The 24050-nt window shown below is 38.4% G+C and overlaps 2 protein-coding genes across 5 annotated transcripts in view; one reads left to right on the top strand and one right to left on the bottom strand.

Moving 5' to 3' along the window:
* Positions 1–2095: 2095 nt before the first annotated feature.
* Positions 2096–7471, bottom strand: Syn1 (Syntrophin-like 1). Its single transcript, XM_053756420.1, has 7 exons — positions 6708–7471; positions 5791–5985; positions 4806–5023; positions 4251–4336; positions 3827–4135; positions 3448–3631; positions 2096–3141 (listed from the first exon to the last, which is right to left on the bottom strand). Exons 1-7 carry the CDS (start codon positions 7201–7203, stop codon positions 3034–3036), a joined length of 1596 nt encoding a protein of 531 aa, XP_053612395.1. The 5' UTR covers positions 7204–7471; the 3' UTR covers positions 2096–3033.
* Positions 7472–8850: 1379 nt separating this feature from the next.
* The window catches only part of bchs (blue cheese), a 34463-nt gene continuing 19263 nt past the window's right edge, over positions 8851–24050 (top strand). For 2 of the 4 annotated variants that reach the window (XM_053756426.2, XM_053756423.2), the window contains exons 1-29: positions 8851–9337; positions 9820–10065; positions 10369–10527; positions 10797–10989; positions 11298–11362; positions 11446–11567; positions 11678–11716; positions 12212–12413; positions 12630–12949; positions 13093–13460; positions 13650–13819; positions 14125–14292; positions 14600–14745; positions 15210–15366; positions 15555–15751; positions 16119–16277; positions 16891–17022; positions 17234–17388; positions 18045–18174; positions 18530–18621; positions 18996–19145; positions 19598–19767; positions 20158–20532; positions 20913–21197; positions 21387–21967; positions 22087–22239; positions 22430–22724; positions 22900–23020; positions 23333–23511. In XM_053756426.2, coding sequence (XP_053612401.1) covers positions 9140–9337; positions 9820–10065; positions 10369–10527; positions 10797–10989; positions 11298–11362; positions 11446–11567; positions 11678–11716; positions 12212–12413; positions 12630–12949; positions 13093–13460; positions 13650–13819; positions 14125–14292; positions 14600–14745; positions 15210–15366; positions 15555–15751; positions 16119–16277; positions 16891–17022; positions 17234–17388; positions 18045–18174; positions 18530–18621; positions 18996–19145; positions 19598–19767; positions 20158–20532; positions 20913–21197; positions 21387–21967; positions 22087–22239; positions 22430–22724; positions 22900–23020; positions 23333–23511 — 5727 coding nt within the window. In that variant the 5' untranslated portion in view covers positions 8851–9139. The remainder of the gene's footprint in view (positions 9338–9819; positions 10066–10368; positions 10528–10796; positions 10990–11297; positions 11363–11445; positions 11568–11677; positions 11717–12211; positions 12414–12629; positions 12950–13092; positions 13461–13649; positions 13820–14124; positions 14293–14599; positions 14746–15209; positions 15367–15554; positions 15752–16118; positions 16278–16890; positions 17023–17233; positions 17389–18044; positions 18175–18529; positions 18622–18995; positions 19146–19597; positions 19768–20157; positions 20533–20912; positions 21198–21386; positions 21968–22086; positions 22240–22429; positions 22725–22899; positions 23021–23332; positions 23512–24050) is intronic. The other 2 variants (XM_053756427.2, XM_053756424.2) reach the window with 1 other exon arrangement.

The raw sequence follows: 24050 nt of genomic DNA, 5'->3' as shown, positions 1-24050 counted from the left end.
GTGGGTCTTACTTGCTTGGCTGTAAAATTACAATTTAAAATGTTTAGGTTGACGTGAACCGTGAGCTTCAGTCCGGTATAGCCAAGAATGAAACCGAAAACACGCTCAAATGGAGAGAGAGGAAAGATTAACAAATTTATTGATTCACATAGTAAATTCGAGTCGGATTTTCGTTGACCTGATATCATCAAGCACACATTTATATACAACATATATTTCAGGCTATAATATTCGATTCTTGTACAAATGCACTACATCATAAAGCAGACATTATATAGTAAATAACGATAAGAAATGTCTCAGTAGAAATTCTAGAAGATCAGATTAATAACTTCTTAACATTACATTTGCCATTATTTTGATATGATATTATACTATTTTCGTAGTCGCTTAATTACTTGGTAACATAGATTTTCTTAGGTATACGTTAAGTTTAGTTTGGAAAAGTTAGTATTAGAATATTATGCAATTGTCCTTGTGATGCTTAAACGTCACTCAGAATTCGCATATCCTTAAATAACATACTTAAAAAATTAAGTAGGTATTGGAATGTCACACCACGTGATCGAATAAAAATAAACTGATATTAATTAGTGTTAAGTTTATTCACAATCGAGAAAACTAAGAGCATTCTAGGGATGACAATCCACTCAAACAACTTTTCATTCGAATAAAATTCCAAAATATCGAAGAATACTGATTAAAATAAAGGGCTATATCGAGAATGGAACAAGATTTCACATCACTATAAAATAATTTGGCTATGAGTATACATACCTTCTATGGGTATAAGGCAATAAAGAATAAATCTTATTGAACAACTTAGCTTCAACTATCAGCACTACGAAAGATGGAGTATATATTTCTACTGTTATAAACGAACTATAAATCTCCTGTATTAAAATAAACATCTAATTAAATCGTTCGATATCACTTTATATATTGCCCGTTGTCGGCCGCGAGACCTTTTGTATTATCTACGTAACATCCTTACACGAAGACCTCATAGTCTAGCTCTCTAAACATACAACTACCGGATGTTAGTCTAATGGATCTACATTCTCGGAATGTCACGATTTAAACTACTTATACAATTATAATTATTTACAATTTTAGAATATTATAATAAAATTCAAGAAGTGTCCCGGAGAAAATGCTTCAAAATGAATATTTTTATTTTTCAAATTGGTCACTATTGCCGAGGCGTAAGTTGTCTCTATACACAGGTCGGGGACGTATTAAAAATTATAAATTAGCGACATACATCAGTACCCGACTTCGCCCCTTGTAGTCACTAGTGACTACAATAGCATTTCACTTCTCACCATCGAATCGATTCGAAATGAGACAGCGAACCAATCACATTGCGCAACGACCAATGACATTGTAGTGTGGTTACACTAATGTCATTGGTTCGCTACGTCACACTTCGAATCGATGGTGAGAAGTGAAAATGCAAACCTGCACTTCGCCTTCAGGTCATTTCTTAGTACGTGTTCTATCGGAGACACTCCTTTTATAGTAACCCTGTTATTCATAACAAAGTTAAAGGATAAAATATGTTAAGCTAAAATATGTTTTGTCACTAACGCCCTTTGTAAATATTGTAAAGTGTCATAGTGACAAAACATATTTTAGATTAAAGTATATGAAAAACAGGGTTAGTTTATATATAGATAAATTCAGGTGATAAACACATTTCTATAACAAGGGTACAAGATATGAAGAACTTATTGGAAATGTAAAGAGATTCAATCTTTGGAAAATAAATAAGTTTAAAACAATAGATAACAAATTCATTAAAAAAATCTTACGAATAAATATGTTGTCTATCCTATTTCATATATCGTTACAAAATAAGTCTTACAATGAGATTTAAAACTGTAATAATTCAAACAAATTTTAACCACCAACATAATGTTTCATTTGCCAAAAAATATGTGTATTAAAAAAACTGTATCGTAAATATACCAGTTCGACACTACATATATATTATCATTATATACAGTACATATACATAAATTGAAAAACTCAGTATTTACACGCACTTAGCGAATACGTACATTAAACATTACATTCTTAATTGGCTCTATAAATTACATTTTAAATACATAATAATAAAAACATGGAATGTTTCAAACACACACCTTCAAACACTAAAATGTTAAGGTTTATATAAAGTGAATTACACACAAAGACAAGAAAGTCCGATATGACAACAATAGCATGATCATATGTGAGGCATCACAGTTATTTCGATTACTATAGAACACAATACCTTGGTTGAGCCATGGAGGTATTTTTGGAACGTTGTATGCTCGGCTCATACATCAATGTATGGGCCACCAACTCTACGCTCGATTAATTTTCAATATCAAAATGTTAATCAACGATATTTACTTGTTAAGAGATGTTTTTTTTATAATTAGACATGTATCTTCTTAATAATTAAAGGAATTACCCGAGAACATACATGATAGGACTACCACTCCGAGGAGGAGTCAAGTAGTCGTTAACAATTTGCAGAATAATTTGAGATTTCATAATCCAATTAGTATAGATACTCTTTATCTTTGAATATACAATCAACATATGCACATTCAGAGAGGTGTTATAAAATACTTAAATACATACGAAATTTTCAATATACAGTACCTTAAACGAGATGTTTTTTCGAAGTTTCAAAAGTAGTCATGAGTCTCATCCACTTCAACAAATAATTGAAACATCGCATTTATTCGATTGGTTATCTTACAACCTCATAGTCTAGGTATTTTATAACATCACGTACATAGAGAATGCTCTAAAGCTCTCAGAGCAAATACATGGCGTATCTGTCCCCTGTTACAATACAAAGGGTCGAATGTAGTGTACGCCTTCAAGATTAAGGAATCTATAATTTACGTTAACACCGGTAAAGTTAATAAAAGTTCAGTTGTTACCGGTTTGACACACGCGCGGAGTACAGCCGAGGTTCGCGTTGGATGTGCAGCGGCACTAATACTCGGGCGAGTGGTCGGGGTACTGCTCGTGTTATAGCGGGTTGGTGGCGGCCTCCGCCGGCAGCGAGTGCACGCGCGCGGACAGCAGGTTGTGCAGGATGAACACTGCCGGCTTCGGACTGCCTTCCATGTCCAGCTCCTAGGGTGTACAATAGAAAATAGAAATACCGCCTCCGTTCCGCCCTAAAATAGGACCACTCCATAACCCTCGTGGAGGTCGTACGAGGCGACTAAAGGACACACATGCTAGGCAGCTGATAGGCAACAAAGCATTCCCAAAGAACGTTGATGTCAGGCAGGCGGTCGGTTGTGAAATAACAGCCGTATCTTCAAAATTTTAAGGGACCCCGGGCTTCGGGACTTTACAAACCCAGACGAAACCGAAAACATGCAGATATGAAAGAGAGAGAGAAACGATATATGAAACAAGAGAGTGGTGTCTTACCACGGTGTCATCATCAGCAAAGTGCAGCCACAGCTTGCAGCGGTCGTCGTCGGCGGAGGCGCGCAGCGCGTGCAGCGGGCGGCGGTACAGCGCGCGCGCGCCGCCGCGCCCCAGCGACCCCGCGCTCTCCCACACGCATGCGCCGTTTGTGCCCAGTGCTAGGCGTGCGCATGCGCCACGGTATCTGTATGTAACGTCAAACATTGTCGATCACATTGCTCATTATATATTGACGGGTAACATCATTTTTTATAGTATAGTGGGCAAAAGTTTGTAAAACGTTGCCTACTAAACAGGGAACATTTATATATTTTATTTTATTTCATCAATAACTTGTGAAGATGAGAAAAAGGTGATAGATATAGTGTAAAAATCCTACCGGCATCGGAAGGTGAACTCTGGCTGCGCTCTGACCGCATTGTGCGCACCATCGACCAGGGCTCCGGCCACAGCGGCGAGGTCGTGCGGTGTGTCGGCGCGCAGCGCGCGCACGGCCAGGCCCGCCGGCGTGCCCGCGCGCACGCCCAGCGCCGCCGCGCCCCCGCCCCCGCCCCCGCCTCCGCCCCCGCCCCCGCACCCGCCCCCGCCGCCGCCGCGCCGCCACCACGCGAGCCGCGTCGCCGCGAGGTTGAAGCTCTCGCTGGCCGCGCACCACGCCTCGCTCGACCACGGCGCTGCCTCGTATAACCTATTGCGGGTAATAAGATTCTTTATTTAGTTACAAAATAAATGTTTTATTTAATAAACCAAACGTAACAGTGCAGACGTAGAAGGACAACAAAATAAACATAAAAATGACATACCTTAGTTCAAGTTCTGTTATAGCCACGAAAGTTGGTTGCCAGCTTTCTGCCTCTTCGGAACTGTCAGAACCACCTGAAGCACTAGCCTGAAAAATATTTAAAAAGAAATACTTCAACATCCTGTCTGTCCTGTCAAGAACTTTTCAGCATTCTCAAGCTCTCCTCAGCTCACAGTTACAGCTCCAACATAAACAACTTCTTGGAACCCCAACAGTTGCTTTGCGGAGTACTAAGGCTCCACAGAGCATGCAAACTTTAACAACTACTGTTCATTATATTATGAACATTGCACCTAGCATATACCAAGAAAAAAATGTACAGAAAAGGGACCAATATAACCAATTGAGATTTCCATATATCTTCCTGACCCTTATCTGACTAATCTTATACAAAATTTTAGTGCATTGCCTCATTTCTTCTTTTGTATTACTTTACTAATACGCATATCGCCTGAATTCGTATAATCTAAATGGAAGATATGACAGTTTATAGCTTAAGTCTTCATCTTTGCTTTTAAGATGCGAACCACCCTCGTGTACGGCGCGAGGCACTCACATGATCCTGCGGCGGGCGCCTGGCCAGCCACCCTGCGTACCGCACGTCGCCCAGCAGCGGACGCAGCTGCGGACGAGCACGCGCCAGCGCGGCGCGCGCGGCGCGGCGTGCGGCGGCGTGCAGCGCGCGATGCCAGCCCGCGGCCGCGCCCGCCGAGCTCGCGCGCAGCGCCAGCGCGTGCACGCCGTCCGGGGAGTACACCTCGATCGTGCGCTCCTCTGCAATCAATGTGTGTACTTTTGTACAGTCCCATGAAAGAAGTCCCATAATAAAATCATCATCATTGGACTTCATGGCTGAGGTCGAAGTCGACGAAAAGCATCAACTAGATGGATGGATATATTGAGAACTTCTAGATACTGCAAGGCCCATCTAGCCAACTATACTTAACACAAACTAAACTACTAAACACTATAATAACTACTATAGTGTAGTGTAGTGTGTATGCATAACAAATATGTGAATATCAATTACGCCATGTTGTGTTTACAGCGATAGTAGCGCCTCATCTGCAGAACTTACGTGTTGCGTATTTTAGCCATTTTCCCATAAGGAAACATATATGAATATAAAATAATATACATAAGAAAACCTCATATTAAGTTATATGTATCCTCCTAAATGTAAAGTAAACTTAGACAGATAAAATCCATACTCACTTTCTCATTTATAACATTATTTATAATTAGCGTTCTGTTACTGAGCTTAGATCGATTGCAAAAGTTCCTATAAAATATTTCTGAGCTCAGTGTACCTTTTGGCAAAGGCCTCCTCCATCTGCCTCCACTGGTCTCTGTCTAAAGCCACTCTCTTGTCCAGTTAGATAACATGAGTTGGGATATTAATAAGAGAATAAATGGTCAAAATCAATAAATAAATCTATGGACACAATTAGGATGAACCAAGTGAAGGACTAAGTGTATTCATGTAATGTAAGATAACTAGTCTGACTTGTTTTCATAAAATTTGAGCAGGTAAAAATTACCTGGGTCCTGGTGTCGAAGGTTCTTAGCTACACAGGCCATCAGCAGCGGCACGTAGCGGGTATCAGCTCGACGGCGCCTCGGGGAAGGCGGCGACGGCGGTGCCTCCGCCATATACCCTCTCTGTAGTTCCCACCCCACCTCGCTAATTATTGATGCTTTCCGGAAGTATGGTGTGACTTCTCGCAAATACTTGACTGAAAAAATTGCAGATTTTTAAATAATAATTTAACTTTAGTCAGCTCCGATTTATAAATATTTTAGTTGTAATTTAGTTGCAGTGCAGTAGCCACCCCTACTAAATTACACATTCAACATATGTAAAGTTATATATATATTTGCTTTTTTAGTTACAGTCAAAAAGGATATCAAGATCATAATATTTTTTATTATCTGCATAGGCAGCATTAAATATAATTCGAAAAAAGTAACATTCACAACTCAAGTGTCCACAACTCAGTTTTTTTACAAGCCTCAATATACTCTTTAAAATCTGTTACATTCTTTTTTCAACATACAATGTATACATATATTAATACTGTCAACATCTAGGGTAGTTTTATTACTCTTGGTATACCTAAAAATATTAATCTGTGATGTGTTATGAAAAATTGGTTGTCTATACTCAGGAGAGAATGTGTCAGTAAACCCAAACTATTAGCAAGTAGAATCATCACTGAGTAGATCTATTTATTTATTTAAGTGATATCATTCCATTGACCTCCAGCAATTGGGTTAATTGAAGCCTGTACTCTGCCACACAGTCATACTGTCTATGACTTATGATATATGACAACTAATTAATGCTAGCATATGAAATTCTGTGTTCAAGTAGGCGGCATACTGACAACAAGAACTGTATTAAACTAATGGCATATGCCCAAAATCAAATCAAACAAAAATTACATGTGTTACTTACCTTCCAACTGAACCATTTTTCCAGCTCTTTTTAAAGCTTTTACAGCTTCTTCATGTGTGGCATCTTTTAAATCCTCTCCATTTACTGAAAGAATAGCATCTCCAACATACAACTGTTCTGTCAAATCTGCCGCCATTCCCTTGAATATTTTTGATATCAATATTGGCATATTATTTTCTATGCCACCTTTTATGGATATACCCAGCCCATTATTGTCAGATTTAACCACCTGTACTAGTCGTTTTTGGTTGGCTATTGCTTCTGGTACTTCTGTGAAATCACTGTTTGGTGTTTCTACATTGTTGTTATTGAGTGTCCCATTGAGTGTAGTAGTTGCATCGTAACCATCGTCCAAGCATACACTTAGATAATCATCCTCCAAAGAGCAATGTACTCTGTACCATACTCCTCGCACTAAGGTTTCGAGAAGTCCTGAACGGGAACAAGTTGCATTGGGGCTGTCGCTGCCACCACTAGATGCACCGTTTTCAACCATAATTTCGAATTTAATGTTTATTCACACACAACAAACAGAGGGAAAATATCTATTGTATGGCATCAAGAAAACTTTAATGGGAGCTGAGTGCGTAAATAATTTTCTTGACTTGATTATGTTAGAGATGAAACCCACAATTAATAGGTCTTCAATTTAACTGTTTAATTCATTATTTTTTTCACAAAACACACACAAATCCAACAATTACACAATCGATTCGATAGACATTTGCAGACATTTGATTTGACATACCGCCCCGCTCCGCCCGCCTGCGTCCTTCCCTCCCCAGGCTCCGCTACCCCCGCTTGAACCGTTCATAACTTCTACCATTTTTTGGAAAAAGTGAAAAAAAAAATACATATTACTCATAGAAGTAGGCAATGTAAGGACATTACATTACTTATATCTGTGATTTTATTTTATTTCAAATTAAAAATCTTTTTATCATGCGTTAATAGTTACATGTTGCTGCTCATGCATGTATAATATATTTTCTTTGTCGATTGAAAAAAAAAACCATCAACATATGACATATGTCAGAATTGATAGCGTTGCTACGTCCTATACCTATAGGATTTCTTTATCGATAAACTTAATTTTTAATCCAATGTTAGTGTAGTTAATAGTAAGTTTTTTTAATTAAAACTACTAAAAAATCGTGATTGATATATATGTTACCGGCCAAACCCGATTCCAGGATAAACTAGTTTTGCCTAGGCCAAACTAATTCTACATGCGATAGGATAAACTGGTATAACCTAGGCTAAAGTCCGTCGAGGCTCGTCCGAAGCCCTATAGGATAAACCAGTTTAGCCTGGGCCAAACGAACAAATAAAAGGTTATCCTAAAAGAAATACACACTCTCCGGTTAAACTGACATGGCCTAGTCTAAACATTATAGAATTTCTAGAAAGACAAAATAAATAGGTAATTTTAACAAAATACTATTATTGTTATTAAACTTGTTGGACTAGGCTAAATTAATTTAGACTAGGTCATTCCTGTTTAAGCTGAGTGTTTTATTTCTATCAGGAGAAACTAGTTTGGCCTAGGATAAACTCATTTTTCCTATATACGATAGGATGAACTAGTATAGCCTAGGCTAAACCAGTTTATCCTATCACATGTAGGAAGAATTACTTTGGCCTAGACAAAATTAGTTTATCCTGAAATCGGATTTAGCCGGTAACATATATATGTAATTTGACAACAATAATCGCGATTATTATTCAATAAACATTAAAAAAAACAATTTTTTACTAACAATCAATGTATGACAACATTTAGATCTAGGTCGGATTGCGATACATTTTTCCGCCTTATGATGTATGTATTTCAGAAGTTGAGCTTTTAAGATTGATTCAGAGCTTATTCTTCACAATGTCACAATACTGGTTTGGTTTTAGGCTGGTGACTCTTGGTTTTGTCTACCCAAAGACAAAGAAAATTATGAACACCCAAACAAGCATTAAGACTAGAACCTTGTAAAATAATAATTATTACTAGACCTCATTAAATGTAACTGATTCGTGATTACTAGTAATCTAATAGAATGTTATTGATTGTAATCAAAATTAATTTCTAATCTAATATCGATATATTTCATGTTGTAAATTATGCGCATCCCTATTTTAGTATTATATGCAGCGATGTAGATTTTCCCTTGTGTGGGCGTAATTTTCTATAAAAAAATCTTGCTAGTTAGTGATAATATTAGAAAGGAAATCTGTTCGACGATCAATAATTTAATCATGTAGTCTATTATGTATTATCATAAAGTTTTGTAGCTTTTACCTTATTACAATGATAGCGTGTGATGTTAGCTATTATAGATTATTTATTATTTTTATTTGCGCATAAAATATCTGTATTATCATGGATGTGCGAGTGATAATATAAACAGTGACTAAGTTCGAAACATAATAAAGCGTTCACAATGAATCTGATGCGTAAACTGCGTGGTGCTTCCGCGTCTGCATCTTCAGAATCTGCAGAAACCCCTGCATCGTCACATGTGCAGTTAGGCTTGATGCATTTGAAGAAGCTATTTGCGGAATATACACACCCTCCGCAACCTCTCACTGATGCAGAAAAGGACGACAAGTTGTACAATATGTTGCCCCTTTTCTGCAAAGTAAGTTTTATTTTCTGTCAATAAAAATAAAAATCTAGCGTGGTCTGCTCTGTCTGATCAACCTACTGACCCAATATATCATTATAGTAGATAAAGAAAAATATAGACATCATCATGTTTTTATCTCACTGCTTTTTATGGGATAGGCCAGGAAGTTGTATGGATATTTTCATTTACACTTGTTTATTTTGTTTCCTTTGCCCTCGAAAATTATCTTAGTTTGATTTAACTGGGCTTATTTATTATTTGACCTAAACTTAGAATTTCATAGATTAATTTAACAATTCTGAACTTTCCTAATATTCACTTATGTTTATACTTAATAACTTTTTTATTTTGTTTGGCCAAATATAAACTATCTGTGTTTTAATCTGGGTTACTTTGTTTAGGTTTTTCCTGGGTAATAAATATCCTCTCTTTGTAACTGTAATTTTGATATTTTCAATTGAACAATAATTTAAAATAAAATAAAAAATATTCAGGTATTTGGCACAAGCCCATCGAGTGAAATGAATGAAAAATTTTGGGATATATTGTCATTCTGCCAGCAAGTATCAAAGCTCATGGTATCAGAGATTAGGAAGAGGGCAAGTAACCAAAGCACAGAGGCAGCTAGTTGTGCTATAGCAAAGTTCCTGGAAATAGAGAATTCTGAGGAGTCCAGCAATGGTTGGATGTTGCTCTCGACTTTGAACCTGTTGGCAGCTGGTGATCAATCTTTAATACAGGTATTTGTTGCTGACAATTTGAAATGGATAGATTGAGATGCCAAAAATATGAACTAAATGATAAACACTAAATCAACACAACATTATGCATGCTCAGCTCGGCTGCATGTTCTCAGGAGCAGTTTCAATTGGTTTTAACCCTCATCTAGTCTTTATTGATAAAAAAAATAATGTATGTCATAACAAAATTTTATCCATTTTTGAAGACTACTAATATCCAAATCAATAATAAAACTTAGATATAAAGGGCAGATATGATATATAATTTATATCCATTTCTCTTAAAGATAAATCTGGTTCTAGGTGATGACTACTGCATCCATACCATCAACATTAGTGAAATGTTTATACCTCTTCTTTGATCTCCCTGAGATTCCAGCTGAAGAGGCAGATTTACAGGATGGGAATAGTGAGTTTACTCCCAGGGAGAGGAGGATCTTATTACAAAAAATATTTGTACAGGTATGTTTCAAAAACAACATCCTTATACAAGGTGTAACTAAATACATATAAATGTACAAATGAAAGTTTCAAGTGAATAATATCACTTCTAGAAAGTATTTGTCACATCCACTAAAGAAGTGTAAGAATAATGAAAACCTCCAAAAAATGAGGCCAGTTTTAACTTGAAAAAAATACTATATCTTACCACTTCATATGTATTTTGTAACACTCTGTATATGGTTCACTCACTTTGACTTTTATTATTTCCTTTTTAAATTTTTGTTCAGGTTTTAGTGAGACTAAGCAGCCACAAATTTCCATGTGAAGAATTGGCTAGGAAAGATGATCTCAGTTTGTTGTTTTCTGCTATAACATCTTGGTGTGCCCCATTCAATATAATGTGGAGGAAGTCTGCTGCAGAAGTGTTGATGACTCTGTCAAGACATGGGTTAACACCAACTGTGGTTCAGTACATACATAGTAAGTAAATTATTTGATATGAGAAATTGGGTATAGTAGTATTAGTATGTAAATGTCTATTCCATATGGTGAAATATTTAATTATAAAAATTAATATGATTGCCTTGTGTATATGATAAAGATTTGTAAGGGTAGGGTAGGTTTATAAGCTTTATAGTAAAGTTCAAGTATTTGTACTTTCTTTTGAGAAAATAAAATTAATTTGTCTACTTTGCTGCATAAATTTCATTGCACCATATTTCCAGGATTGTATGTTTGTCTTCTTATTAATGTAACAGCACTAAAAATATGCATTTTTTTATTTTTAGACAAAGGTTGTGTAGGCCTATGTATTGAAAATATGCAAAGAATTCCAGAATTGACACCATTAGAGGTAAGCTTTATGCTATATTGTATAATTATAGTATAGTATTATAATCAGAAATTCTGAAATTATTATTATCGACATTATTACAGGTTGTCGAAATGTTTGTGGCAGTGTTCTGCTTCTTGAAAGATTCGAGTGATGTTAGTCAATTATTATTAGATGATTTTCGATCATGTCAAGGATATCTGTTCCTGTCGGAATTCCTTTTGAAGTAAGTATTTGTTTCTTTTGACTAGATTAATTTTAGTTTTTTTTAGTGCATGAGCATGTATTTACTTGTTTTTGTTACTGTGTTTTACATTTTTTGTTTATTCACCACAGACACGAAAGGCAGGAACCGCCAGATTATTTAACATCAGGGTAAGCATGTTTTTGTAGTCACTACACAATGTGTTGCTTTTGAAAATTAATTGGCGTTAAATAGTTTTTTTATGTTGTGTGTATGTATCATGATTGCTTATACACACGATACTATTATTTTCGGTATTTTTACTCTTATAGGTTTTACATATTTTACAATATTAATCGAACTTTTCCTCCAAATATCAAAGAAAATCCATGTAAGATATTTTTAAAGCTTTATCTTATTCTTCAGTTCTAGTAGTTGTGCTAGAACTAAAGAATAAGATAAAGCTTTAAAAATATCTTACATGGATTTTCTTGGTTGTTGAACCATTACAACCATTTCTTAAATATATAAAAATCAAATAAAACTCAAGTAATATCATCATCCACAATTTTGTTCTCCCTCTCCTGGGGCACTGGCCTTCTTTTTGGATAGATAAGGAATATGCTTATCATATAAATGTATAAATTTCTCGTATCTTTTAAAACATACATTTTTACTAATTTCAGATTAGAAGAAGAGCGAGTGAGTGGTTCAGAGGCGCGCGCCGCGCTCAGGAATCTTGTGCTAATGATATCCTCTCTATGCGCTTGCGGTTTCTCAGAGTTGCGGCCGACTCGCGCCAACACCGAACTGTTCCAACTCCAGGGCTTCGTATTGCCACAGCCGTCCACGCCCGGGCAGGCAGTGAGGAACGTCCAAGCGTTTCAGGTAACAATTTTTATTTATTACTTTATATAAATTGGTTACATTTAGCAAAACTTAAATGCTGTCATAGTTCGAGCAATCGGGCTAGTTGATAGTCCTTACACAATAAGAGGCCATCCATTAATCACTTGATGTTTGTTTTATCATTTTTAACCAAAATATTCATTTCCCACTTTTACCTATCACAATCCCCATATAGCGTTTCTATTTTATTTACAGGTTTTGCAGTCGGTGTTTATGAAATCAAATTCTGCAGCCCTGTGCTGTACGATACTTGATGCGATATCGAGCGTGTACCACGCAGACAATGCTAACTATTTCATATTGGAAAACCAAAACACCTTGAGCCAGTTTTCCGAAAGAATATATACAAAAAGTGCAGAAATACAAGAGAAGTTCTTCGAATTACTGGAGTTTATTGTATTTCAGTTAAATTTTGTACCATGCAAGGAGTTGATCTCTCTATCATTGCTTTTAAAAGCTAACAGGTCTCGAACTTGCAGTATACTCTGTATGAAGACTTTATTGAATATTTTGAAGTAAGTATCTTCTAATTCAAGTTTCGTTTCGTTCGTACACAGTGTTCGCACAATGTGTGCCATATTGAACACGAAAACATAAAAAAAAATCATACTGAAATTGTCCATTGCAAATTACGGACTTTGATTTGTGTTTATTTCAGACATAATGCAATTTTCAAGGAGGTATACCGTGAAGTTGGCATGCTTGAAGTATTTGTCACTTGCCTCTCACGATATGCTGTGTTTTTGAAAGACAAACAGATATTGGAGGAGGAGAAAATTAAACGCGAGGCGGAATCTTCTCCGAAGGCGCCAGAAAGAAGGAGACGATTGTCTTCTAGACAAGACTCCTTAATAAAAGATCCGAATATCGAAATTGAGGAAGAAGAGTTGGGTTCGTTGGTAATGGAGGGTCTGACGGCTTTGTTGAATGGAAATACCAATAATTGTAACGTGTTTCGGGACTGCGGCGGCGCTAAGTGCGTGCATGGAATGTTGGTACATGAATCGTGCAGAAGCAAGGCATTAGGTAAGACCAATTTAATAACGTATCCATTATATGGCTTTATCTACCTCTCAAGAGATAAAGTTGTGAAACTGTACTTGTATTATCGAATGTTCGAATGCTGTTGTGATATCGAAACAATTCAAATCGGTATTTCCCTTTATAAGCTCGCAAATTTTACCCAGTATGAAAATGACGACCGTTTCCTTACAGGTGTAATAAGAGAACTGATTGTGAGTGGTTCTGGCGAGGAAGATATGTCGACTCTTCTTTGTGGCATGCACGCCGCGCCAAACGACGCATTGCGACTCAAGTTGCATATACTGAAGGCTCTTCTAGCTTGTTTGAGGGATTCCCATCGCACCAGGACTATATTCCGGAAGGTAATAAGAGTTAATAATGACCCACTAGTGTAGATGCTTTCGGCCCGCGTGTGGTCCCGCCCTAGGATAAGACCACTTCATAATATATGCAATGATATGCAACTATGATGTCGTGTGTGTTACATTTGTTTTATAATATATAAGGGTGTAAGTAAGCTCGTATTTATTATTATTAGGACATTATTCTTAGGGCATTATACATAGTCGGTTCGGTTATCGAGAAACTATTATATATCAGTATTGACCGGTAGTTTGCTAAGACGAACGCTTAATAACTGAAAAGTCTGTATTATATTCTTATACAGGTTAGTGGGTTCGTGTACGTGACAAGTGTGCTGGTGTCGCTGGAGGGCAAGCTGGCGGGGAACGAACCCATGGACCGCGACATGCTGCAGCTGATCCATGTCGTGTTCTACACCATCAGCACCGCCATGCGCTTCGAGCCGGCCAACGCAAAGTTCTTCCATCACGAGGTCAGTTTCATATATTTTTATTTATTTATTTTTGTAAAAAACTTGCAACTGTACAAAATTGAAGCGAATAAAGTATTCACTTAAATTTATTAATGAACATTTAAAATTATAGTTACCTATATAAATGAAATTCCTTAATGAGACACAGTAATCGAATTTCAATTTAATTTATCAATTTTCATTTTATTTACAAATCTTTTAGTTGTCATCAAAGTCTAAAATATTTGGATTTGTTTTTGACACTGTCCATGATTTTTTCGCCGTCCGCCATTATTTTATGCAATTTCACACAGCAAATGTATTTCAGATCTGTCAGACCACTCTGTGCGACACGATCCGGCTGCTCGGCTGTTTTACCGACGACACGGAATTGTTGCACGACACCGAGACCGGCGACATACAACTCTATGAGGTGTTCCACGAGATATTCACTGGGAACATTCTGGAAATGACGTGAGTTTTAATTACTTTTTTAACATAATTGTATAACCATTTAATATCGCTCTGTCAACTTCAATGGTCTTCAGAAATGAGAGCAGTTAACATTTAATTGATGCATTTGAATTAATCGAGTTGCGGCAGTAAGATAATATATTGTTCCTAATTATTATTGTTGTTTATTTCGTGTGTCCGCTCATAACTTATTAATATCGGTATCTCGGGATTTAAGCAACGTATCGCGATGAAACCTATACCAGATTGAAAGTTAGACCTTCCGCTATACAATTGTAAAAACCGCATCAAATTCCATCCTGTAGTTTTTGCGTGATGCGTACAGACAAAAATTCTAAAACTGTTTTGGCTTCTATTAGTCTCATAAAGACCTCCCATTATAATTTTTCTTTAATGTCTCATATGTACAGATAAAGACCAGTTACAGTTTTATTATATGTGTATAATATTTTTCATTCATACAGTTTCCCGGAGAACATTCCTGCGGTGTTCGTGCACGCGTGCGTCGTGTTACGTTTGTTGTATGACGTGGCTCTAGACTCGTTCGACAAGCCGAGCTTCTGCGGCGCCCTCGACGTCAAGTCTCCGAGTCTCACCCGGCAAAGTTCCGCCATAAATGAGGTCAGTCTTAGATTCACTTCACAAAGTATATATATTTTATAAGGAAACTGTACTACTCTACTGCATGTATTATGTATAATAACAGAAAAAATAACATATTAAAATCTATTTTTAAGTTAGTTCTTCTGTTTTTTTTTTCTATATATATATCAGTATTCTCCTTTGAAATGTGTCATGTTGTTCTTCAGACGAAGCCAGCCGGTCGCACCGCGCCGCTAAACTTGTCCGGCAGTTCGAGTTCAGGCGAGGCGTGGGTGGTGCACGCGGGGGTGGTGATCGTGCTGGCGCGCCTGCTGCCCGCGCTGCCGCGTCCCGCTCAACACGTCGCGCATGCGCGCGCGCTGCGGGACTACCTCGCGCATGTGCTCAAGAGTTTGTTGCGCAGGTTTGAATCTAATTGCAGTTTAGGTTAACGTCAGATGTAATTATTTGGAAAGATTTTTTACCCGTTTTGAAATTAACAATTTATAAATAGGTATGTTATGGAGATATTAATTGGCTACGGGACAAACAAAATGTATATTGAATTCAATTTAATACATAATTAAAAATTCACAAGTGACGTCAAACCGCTAAAACTTACTTTCTAATGGTAAGAGGAAATCACTAACCTCTGCTTATCCCCAAAATAGGCGTGATACATGTATTAAATGTTATGTTTCGGTTCGCACCTTTTTAATGGTAAGAGGAAATCCCTAGCCCACTTTCCGAACACGTAATTATAAATATGAAAAGTGTTGTTCGGTCCGCAGCGAACGCAACCAGCAGGTGATGTGCGGATGCGGGCTGGCGGGCGCGGTGCTGGACGCGTGCAGCGCGGCGCTGCGCGCGGAGCGACACGCGCTGCACGCGCCCGCGCTCTTCCTGCTCGAGCGTCTCGCCGCGCACGCGCTGCGTCCGCTCGAGCTCAGGTACGGGACCAAATTACCGGATTAATAACGCAACTAACTAATATTGTACTAACTTTTGCTCGCTGCTTCGTCCGCTTGGATTTCTCAGCGAAAGCGGAACAGAAATGGTTTTCATACAAAGTTTCAACCCACATTATAGTAATTTAGTAATTTGATTATTGAAAAAAAATTGTCTGTTAGTATGGGGGTCTTTAACTATATGCATACTAAATTTCATCATAAACAGTCCAGCGGTTTAGCTGTGAAAACGAAACAGACAGACAGACTTTCGCATTTATAATAAATCTGTTTCCGATCATTTCCTTTCAATATCGCGACGGTAATGCTGCGATGAAGTATCAAAGTTGAAATTCGTAAAGAACATTGTTAGGAACATGTACAAAATTACCAATTTTCTTACACATGGAAGACTTGACTGAGCCATGGCTTGGAGCTTGGAGCCTATATGTATTTTGTCATACCGAGTTTACTACTACACGTCATTTTTGGAGCGTGCAATTGAATCTTACAAATCTTACAGTGTACATAAGCCTGTCCCAAGGTTTTCGACATAGTCTGAAATGTGATTTGCCTCAAACTTCTTTCAATGATTAAAGATATGAAATAATTTCAGAGAGTTCCTTCGCATGGGGAACCCGTTGAACTGCGTGGCCCCGGAACCCGGGCAAATATGTAAGCCCGGGGGCCCAGTGCCGCTCACTAGGATCAAGACGCTCGTCTCTATGACCACGCCGAGGGATTACAGGTAAAGTAATCCATAGACAGGCATATAAAATATAGGCAGTATCATATCTTACCTTTCGCTGATACGATAAAGAGAATGGGGAATCTTCTGTCCCCCATCGTGTGCTCAGTTTTCACCAGTTTAAAGTATGTTTTAACTTTGTTATGAATAACGGGGTAAGTCCTTATCTAACTTTTAAAATAAATATCTATATTTTAAATGTTTTCCTTAGATCTCAAAGTTCGTGCACGCTGCCCCCATTCGTAGAGTTCGACATGTCGGCCGAAGGCTTCGGCTGTCTCTACCTGCCCAGTATAGCGCCGCAGTCTGCCAATCTGAACGCACTGGGCACACAGGACAACGCCACGCTCGGCGGTATCGGCTCCGGTGTGTATAGCTTCGTATGGCTCAGTACAGTACAATACAAAATACATTATTGCACCTAAACTTATAAAGAATACATGCAGTATTAAGTAATATCTTTTTCTATCCATAAAGTCTTTATTATCATGGTCATTGCTCGCTCATATAAAAAATAGAAATGCGTACTAGAAATACACAAGAAGAAACGGGGCTAATATCTTTAGTCCCTCATCGTATGCCCGAATTTTATAACGCCTATCTTGCCGCCACAGAATACAGAAAAACAATGTTTTTCCATTTTCCATGCTTGCTTATATGCCAAGAATTTGTATGGAATTGTTCTATAATAATTATTTGGCCCCACAATAGCATAGTTACCAAATTCTAAACGGATTTGAGAAAAGTACCGACGAAATAATAATAATAATCTTTATTCAAGTATCTTAATAGCTATGTTACAATATAGTACATGTATAAAAGTACATAAATAAATGTTGCCTGAGCTAGGGTGAAAATCACCCTGTGTTTCAGGCACTAGCACTATTTCTATGTCACATGACTATGCTAGCTCGTAGTTTTATTGTTTAGTTTTAAGTATTTATATTTTACATGTCACTCGCGCTTGTTAGGTTTTTATACTGAAATTAAATTATTTATTTATTATTTATCTTTGATTGCAGGTGACCGCGTGTTCCCTCCGCAGACCGGGCTCACGTACTCGACTTGGATCTGCGTGGAGAAATACTCCGATCCGCGCACGGACCCGCACTGCGTACGGATACTCACGCTAGTACGCAATCTCAATAACAGGTTTGTTCTCGTACTGATATATCAACGATAGTGCCATAAGCGTAGCCACATATTGGTCTAAAATCCATACAGGCGAAAGTCTGTCTGTCCATTTGCTTTTACGACTAAACCGCTGGACAGGTTTTAATGAAATTTGATATGCATTAAACATTACTTATGTTTAATGCATCTCAAATTTTTTAAAACATACCCTCCCCTAAATGACTATAATGGGGGGTGAAAGTTTGTATAAAAAATACCGTCTGTCCCGCTTTCGCAGCGAAATTCACGCGAGTGAAGTCGCGGGCAAAGGCTAATTATATATAACATAAAATCTGACGTGAGAATATCTAATAAATATGAAATATTTCAACAGTCGTGATGAGCATTTAGTCTGCTTGACTGTGGTGCTGTCGGCACGAGACAAGGCCATCATTGTGTCTACCCAGGAGACGCTTGTACCTCACAGTAAGTCATTTACATTATATCTTCTATTCGCTTTTAAGTGAAACAAATAATTGTGATTTTTGTTAACATGGAATAATTCAAATACCGCTATCTAGTGACAGTAGATGTGTATGTAACACACCAGTGAACTAAACTTTCTACCAGTGTGCAGGTTTTCTCACGACGTTTTCCTTTACCAGCAGCAAGCGATGGTATAAGAAAACAACTATTCATCAGATTGCTATGTAAACTAATGTGGCCCTGACTATGTCTTTTTGGACTGTCTATTGTTTGATAAATAAATTCATTCTTTCACTAGTAAGATTCGACCTCGGTCGTTTCGATCACCACCTTTAAGACGTTCTACTATATTTATAGTGTACATATTTTTATAGATGTAGGTGAATGGGAGCCAGAAGGTTCAGGCGAATGCGGCGCTCGGGTGTGGTGCCCGGACCTGCAGCACGAGGGCCAGTGGCACCATCTGGTGCTGGTCCTCAACCGTGCCGTGCTCAAGAACTCTTCCTTCTGCTTGTATCTCGACGGTCAGTCGGTAGATAAGCGTATCTGTTTTTAATGCAAACTACCTCACTAGCGCCACCTTCACGTTTTTATCAATTTGTTCTATTTATTGGGGAAAACTAAAAAAATGTCTATATAAATTATGCTGAGATTGATGGATTTTGAAGGATTATATTAGATTTATAGTTTTTCCTTATACATTGTGCTGTTACGACACGGATTTAGGGGGGTTCTAGACTTAATTCACCTCTTTCTTATTTTTGGTGTAGGTGATTTTACTTTATTCACCTTGTTTAGGTGACCACCATTTTCGATTTTGTAAATTGTGGCAACTGTAGCCAATATGCGTTATATACGGCACCTTGTATTGTATGTAAGTTACAAATAAGTTGTAGGGGGTGATGATCAGTGATGACGATGTCCTACACTGTGATGATGGGATTTTATAGTATATAAAAGATTTTGTAACTTCTAGGTCAGCATATGCACTCGGGCAAGCTCCACTACGTGAGCGCCAACCCGGGCGGGGGCGCCGCGACGCTGTCGGGGGCGTCGTGCGTGTACTGCGTGCTGGGCACCCCGCCGCAGTGGCGGCGCTACTCCCGCCTCGTGTGGCGCCAGGGGCCCGCGCTACTGCTTGAAGACGTTAGTATTCATTGCTATTATGAACGGATATTAAAAGGTTTTAATCTTTTTTGTGAATAAAAGAGTACTTATATTTCGTGACAATAAGTTTAATGTAGTTTCCATCAAGTCAAATCAGATACTTATTTCATATGTCAAAAATAAAAAGTTATAAGGGGCTTGTATGACATTGGGCACAAAGTGATGTCACAAATCTTGAAGTGAAAAAGCGTTTTAGTTATACTCTAATGAGAACAAAAAAAATAGAAAATGCTGGTGAAAGCTGATAGAGAATGCCATATTATGGCGTCCACCATTCGTAATTTTTTTTTGTAATTCTTTGCAATAAAGTTTAAAATAAATAAAAAATACTAAATGTTTTCTTGTTTCACCCCTATTGTCATATTGCAGGTCCTCCCAGCACAAACTGTGTCTTTGCTATATCAACTGGGCCCGCACTACGTCGGCACCCTACAAGCGCCCCTCCCGCCCGGGGCCAATCAGGAACCAGTAGCGCCTTTAGTGGCCGAAGAGAAAGTCGTCTTCGGCATCAACGCCCGAGCCATGTCCCAACTGACTCTGGCCAAAATCCGCAAAGTGTACAGCAAGAACGATAACAAGGCCATAGCTAAGCAACTCGGAATGTCGTCTCACGAGAACGCGACGCCAATAAGGATATTACATAATTCCGCCGGCCATCTTATGGGCCCGGCTAGATGTTTGGGCGGCACCGTGGTCGGGTATTTAGGCGTGAGGGTCTTTTGTTCTAAGCCCGCTGCTGTTATGGTAAGTAATTTTCATAGTTACCCTTATTTTTATATTTATTCTATTACACCCTAACTTGTATGATATAATTTTAAAATGTAGCACAGTGCAAGACATGTACCAATCTGTTGGTTTGACGACATCGTCAAAGTCGCAGGAAAACGCTGAACGCAGCTGCATTCGATCGGTCTCTTCAATTCAAAATTTGTATAAAAAATTTTGATTCATATTAATAACAATATTTTATTAAATGAAGAAACTAGTGTATACTATGTCGAAATCTTTGAAAGCGGCTTAATATCTACTGGTCAAATTTGGAACGATAAGGAAGGCAATCGGGTCACTCAAAAGTCTCATTAGTTCGAAGCCGCGACACAATCTTATAAATTGTTTTATTTCAGATTGACACAGTCGGCGGCTGCTCAGTATTATTAGGATTAATAGCGATGGCCCAAGACGTTGAATGTTTGTACGCAGGCGTAAAAGCGCTAGTATGCGTGATTCGCTCAAACAAAGCTTTGCAGGCCGAAATGGACCGCCGCAAAGGATATCAGACCCTCGCCATGTTGTTGAAGAGGAAGAAACAGTTGCTCAATTCACACATTCTACATTTGATTTTCGGTCTCGTCGGTACTGTTGACAGTCAGAAGGAGACTTCTTCGATACCTAACCTTACTGCTTTTCAGGTAAAAAAATTTACCTATTTATAATAATAATAATAATTCTTTATTTGTCATATCATAAAATCCATAAATTGTTAGTAGAATTCTTAACCTATTTATCATACGTATTAAAATTTAGTCCTGTGTATTTTATTTATTGTTTAAAATTCATACTTATTTTATCGAGTTGATGTACAATTTTAATTTTTTTAGGATTTGATATGTGAGCTTGAAGTCTGGCTCGGCGCTCCCGGCGGCCTCATCAAGTCCCTTCTAGAGCATTTACTAGAACTAGCAACAGAAACAGCCCACCGAACGCACAACCTACGCACAATGAGAGAATTACAATTGGTGCCTAAACTCCTTTATATCATAAACGACGTAAAAGTCGTCAGCACAAAAAATGTTCTTATACAATTGCTAGCAGCTTTATTAGGTGGCCAACCAAGACCCGGTGATTTGTTATCTCTCGGGCAATTCATGGCGTATACTTTGCCGCTACCATCACAGTCAGAAAGGGGAATAAATCCCAAAGAAAGCGATTGTGAGAAAGAATGTGAAGGGGAACAAATTATCCTCAGAAACAAGTGCTTTAATGTTTTACATGGGTTATTATTCACTGCGAGAAACCTAGTGAACACAATCGTTTGTGAGGAGATATCGAGAGTTTTGGGCATGGATTGGCTATTGAGCTTCATGCAGGAAAATGTACATTCCACGAGTGTTCTATGGGCTCTGAGATTGTTAGTCGTCATGTGTTCGGGACAAGGCCAACAGTCAGCCATATTGCAAAGGTAAATACATGATTTTGTTGTAATTTTAATTGCTGATTTTGAGTCAACATGTGGATACTTCCGATAATTGTAATTTATAGCCTAATAATAAAAGATATATTTGATATTTTGTATTGTAGATTCCGCGAAGGAACCGGCAACGGCGGGTGGCTTCGGCATACGGAGTTGGCTTCACCTCAACAAGCGGGTGTAATGCTGGTGGCCACTCATCACACCAGCTCTCATCTCCACATGCCCCTGCTTCATAGTCCCGGGGAGGCGCTTCTCTCCTGGTAACCTAGTTATACATTAACACATTGTTTGAGGCAAAACACACGTAGAGCGTTTTAGTTATTTGTCTTTCTGAACTAGCGACTACATCTACCCAAGTCTGGCGTAAATTTATTGACTTTTTTTTAATTACTACAATATATGTTCAGACACACACATATAGTAGCTTAAATTATTTAACCTCCTTCGCAGGTTATTGGTGTCGCACTTACAAATCCCCGAGATGTACTACCTCCTGTTCGGGCTAACTCTTGGCCAGCCAATGCGGTCGGCCTGCAGCGATCGCTGCGTATCTGTGGAGAGGGTGTGGGGCGCCGCGTGGGGCTCGGGGGCGCCTCAGAGGCAATCATCCGCGGCCCTCGCCGCACGAATCACGCTATGTCCGGAAGCCGTGGTGGTGCTGTTGGCGGTCACAAGGGCGTTAATTCATTCCGACCCCGCGACTCTGCCGGAATGGCTGAACGACCACCCCGTTGCTATTATTCAGGTGTGTGGTTTGAAGAGTTCGTATCGATCAGTTTCTGTAGAATGGGCTTTGTAAGTTCTATGTTTTACTTAAGCTCCGTTTGTACAAAAATCAAGGCTAGACCTTTTGCCAGTAATTTCAAAATATTATTAGTGTCTCCTTTCATCAAAGCCAATATATTTTACTATTATTACAGGTCCTATTCTCGCTATACAACACGTTGCCCGACTTCGTCACTATAATGATGACTGCGGATGTTTTGACTGCTCTTGCCTCCACTCTCTTTCCACCAGCCGCTTCCGAAGAGATTAATATGCGTAAGTTATCCTTAAAGTTTTATGAGTGTTTTTTAACCCTTCCATTCTGGAGATAATAAAAACAATTGAACAACAATAGAATCGCAATACGATCAGGCCGCGTGGACTAAAAGGTTAAAGATCTACGTATATTTTAACCTAATTATGGTAGTTTTTCTTATATATTAGTTAGTTAATAGCCATTATCTTATTTAAGATATAGAATTTATTGTAGAAAATTACTTTTTTCATCATCCAGCGGTATGATGATAGTGAATCCATCTATTTCCGCATCAGAACGACGAGTTTTAATTCGTTTGTAAATTGAATTAGCGATAAACGAGAGCGGCGAAAGTTCGGGCGCGTCGACGCCCGGATCCGAGAAGGAAGTGGTGGTGCTGAACAGCAGCGGCACGCTGAAGCAGCACGCGGCGCGCGCGGGCGTCATGGACTTCCTCAAGGTCATCGTGCTGGACTCGCTGCCGCTCAGCGTGTCCGGCAAGGCGGCGCCGGTCAGTGCTCACTGGTGCCCCAACACACCATATTTATTTTTCTACATATTAGCTTTTGCCCGTGGCTTCACCTGCGTGATAAAAGGTTGTTGTTTAAGAAATTATGCTTGTCACGGAATTCATATATAGCCACGTGGCAAACATGTTGGCGATCGCACCGATGTCCGTTCGTCGCTAATATCGTCTGTCCGTTGTTTTTATCTAATGCGTACATTAGAACTATTTTACTCTTTGTTTGTTTGCTCAACAAACTAACATGCAGCTATTAGAACGGTCACAGCTTGCACGTCTAAATTATTTCCGTAGAAATAGTATAGTGCTGAAGTTTGCTAGTATATTTGGATTTATTTCCTTTTGTAAACACAAGAATTGGACAGAATAGATAAATCTTATACCTTCAACGACCTTTTCTCGTACTTAACAAAATTATAATAGCCACATAATTATAAAAAATCAGTATCGGTAGGCATGATGGCAATTTTATGTTTTTACAGCAAACCCTGAGTTGCGGGAACAATATAATCCCATTTTTTCTTTGT

This window comes from Plodia interpunctella, chromosome 16 (genome assembly GCF_027563975.2).
Source record: "Plodia interpunctella isolate USDA-ARS_2022_Savannah chromosome 16, ilPloInte3.2, whole genome shotgun sequence".
Taxonomy (NCBI): domain Eukaryota; kingdom Metazoa; phylum Arthropoda; class Insecta; order Lepidoptera; family Pyralidae; genus Plodia; species Plodia interpunctella.
Note: the sequence above shows the minus strand (reverse complement) of the source record. Positions and strands in the feature narration are given on the sequence as shown.

Coding starts and splice junctions, on each gene's coding strand:
- Syn1 (XM_053756420.1), bottom strand. CDS start 7,203: ATGGTTGAAAACGGTGCATCTAGTGGTGGCAGCGACAGCCCCAATGCA. Junction 4,337..4,805: donor GGCGCCCGCCGCAGGATCAT/GTGAGTGCCTCG, acceptor AATATTTTTCAG/GCTAGTGCTTCAGGTGGTTC. Junction 3,632..3,826: donor GAGTTCACCTTCCGATGCCG/GTAGGATTTTTA, acceptor CGTTACATACAG/ATACCGTGGCGCATGCGCAC.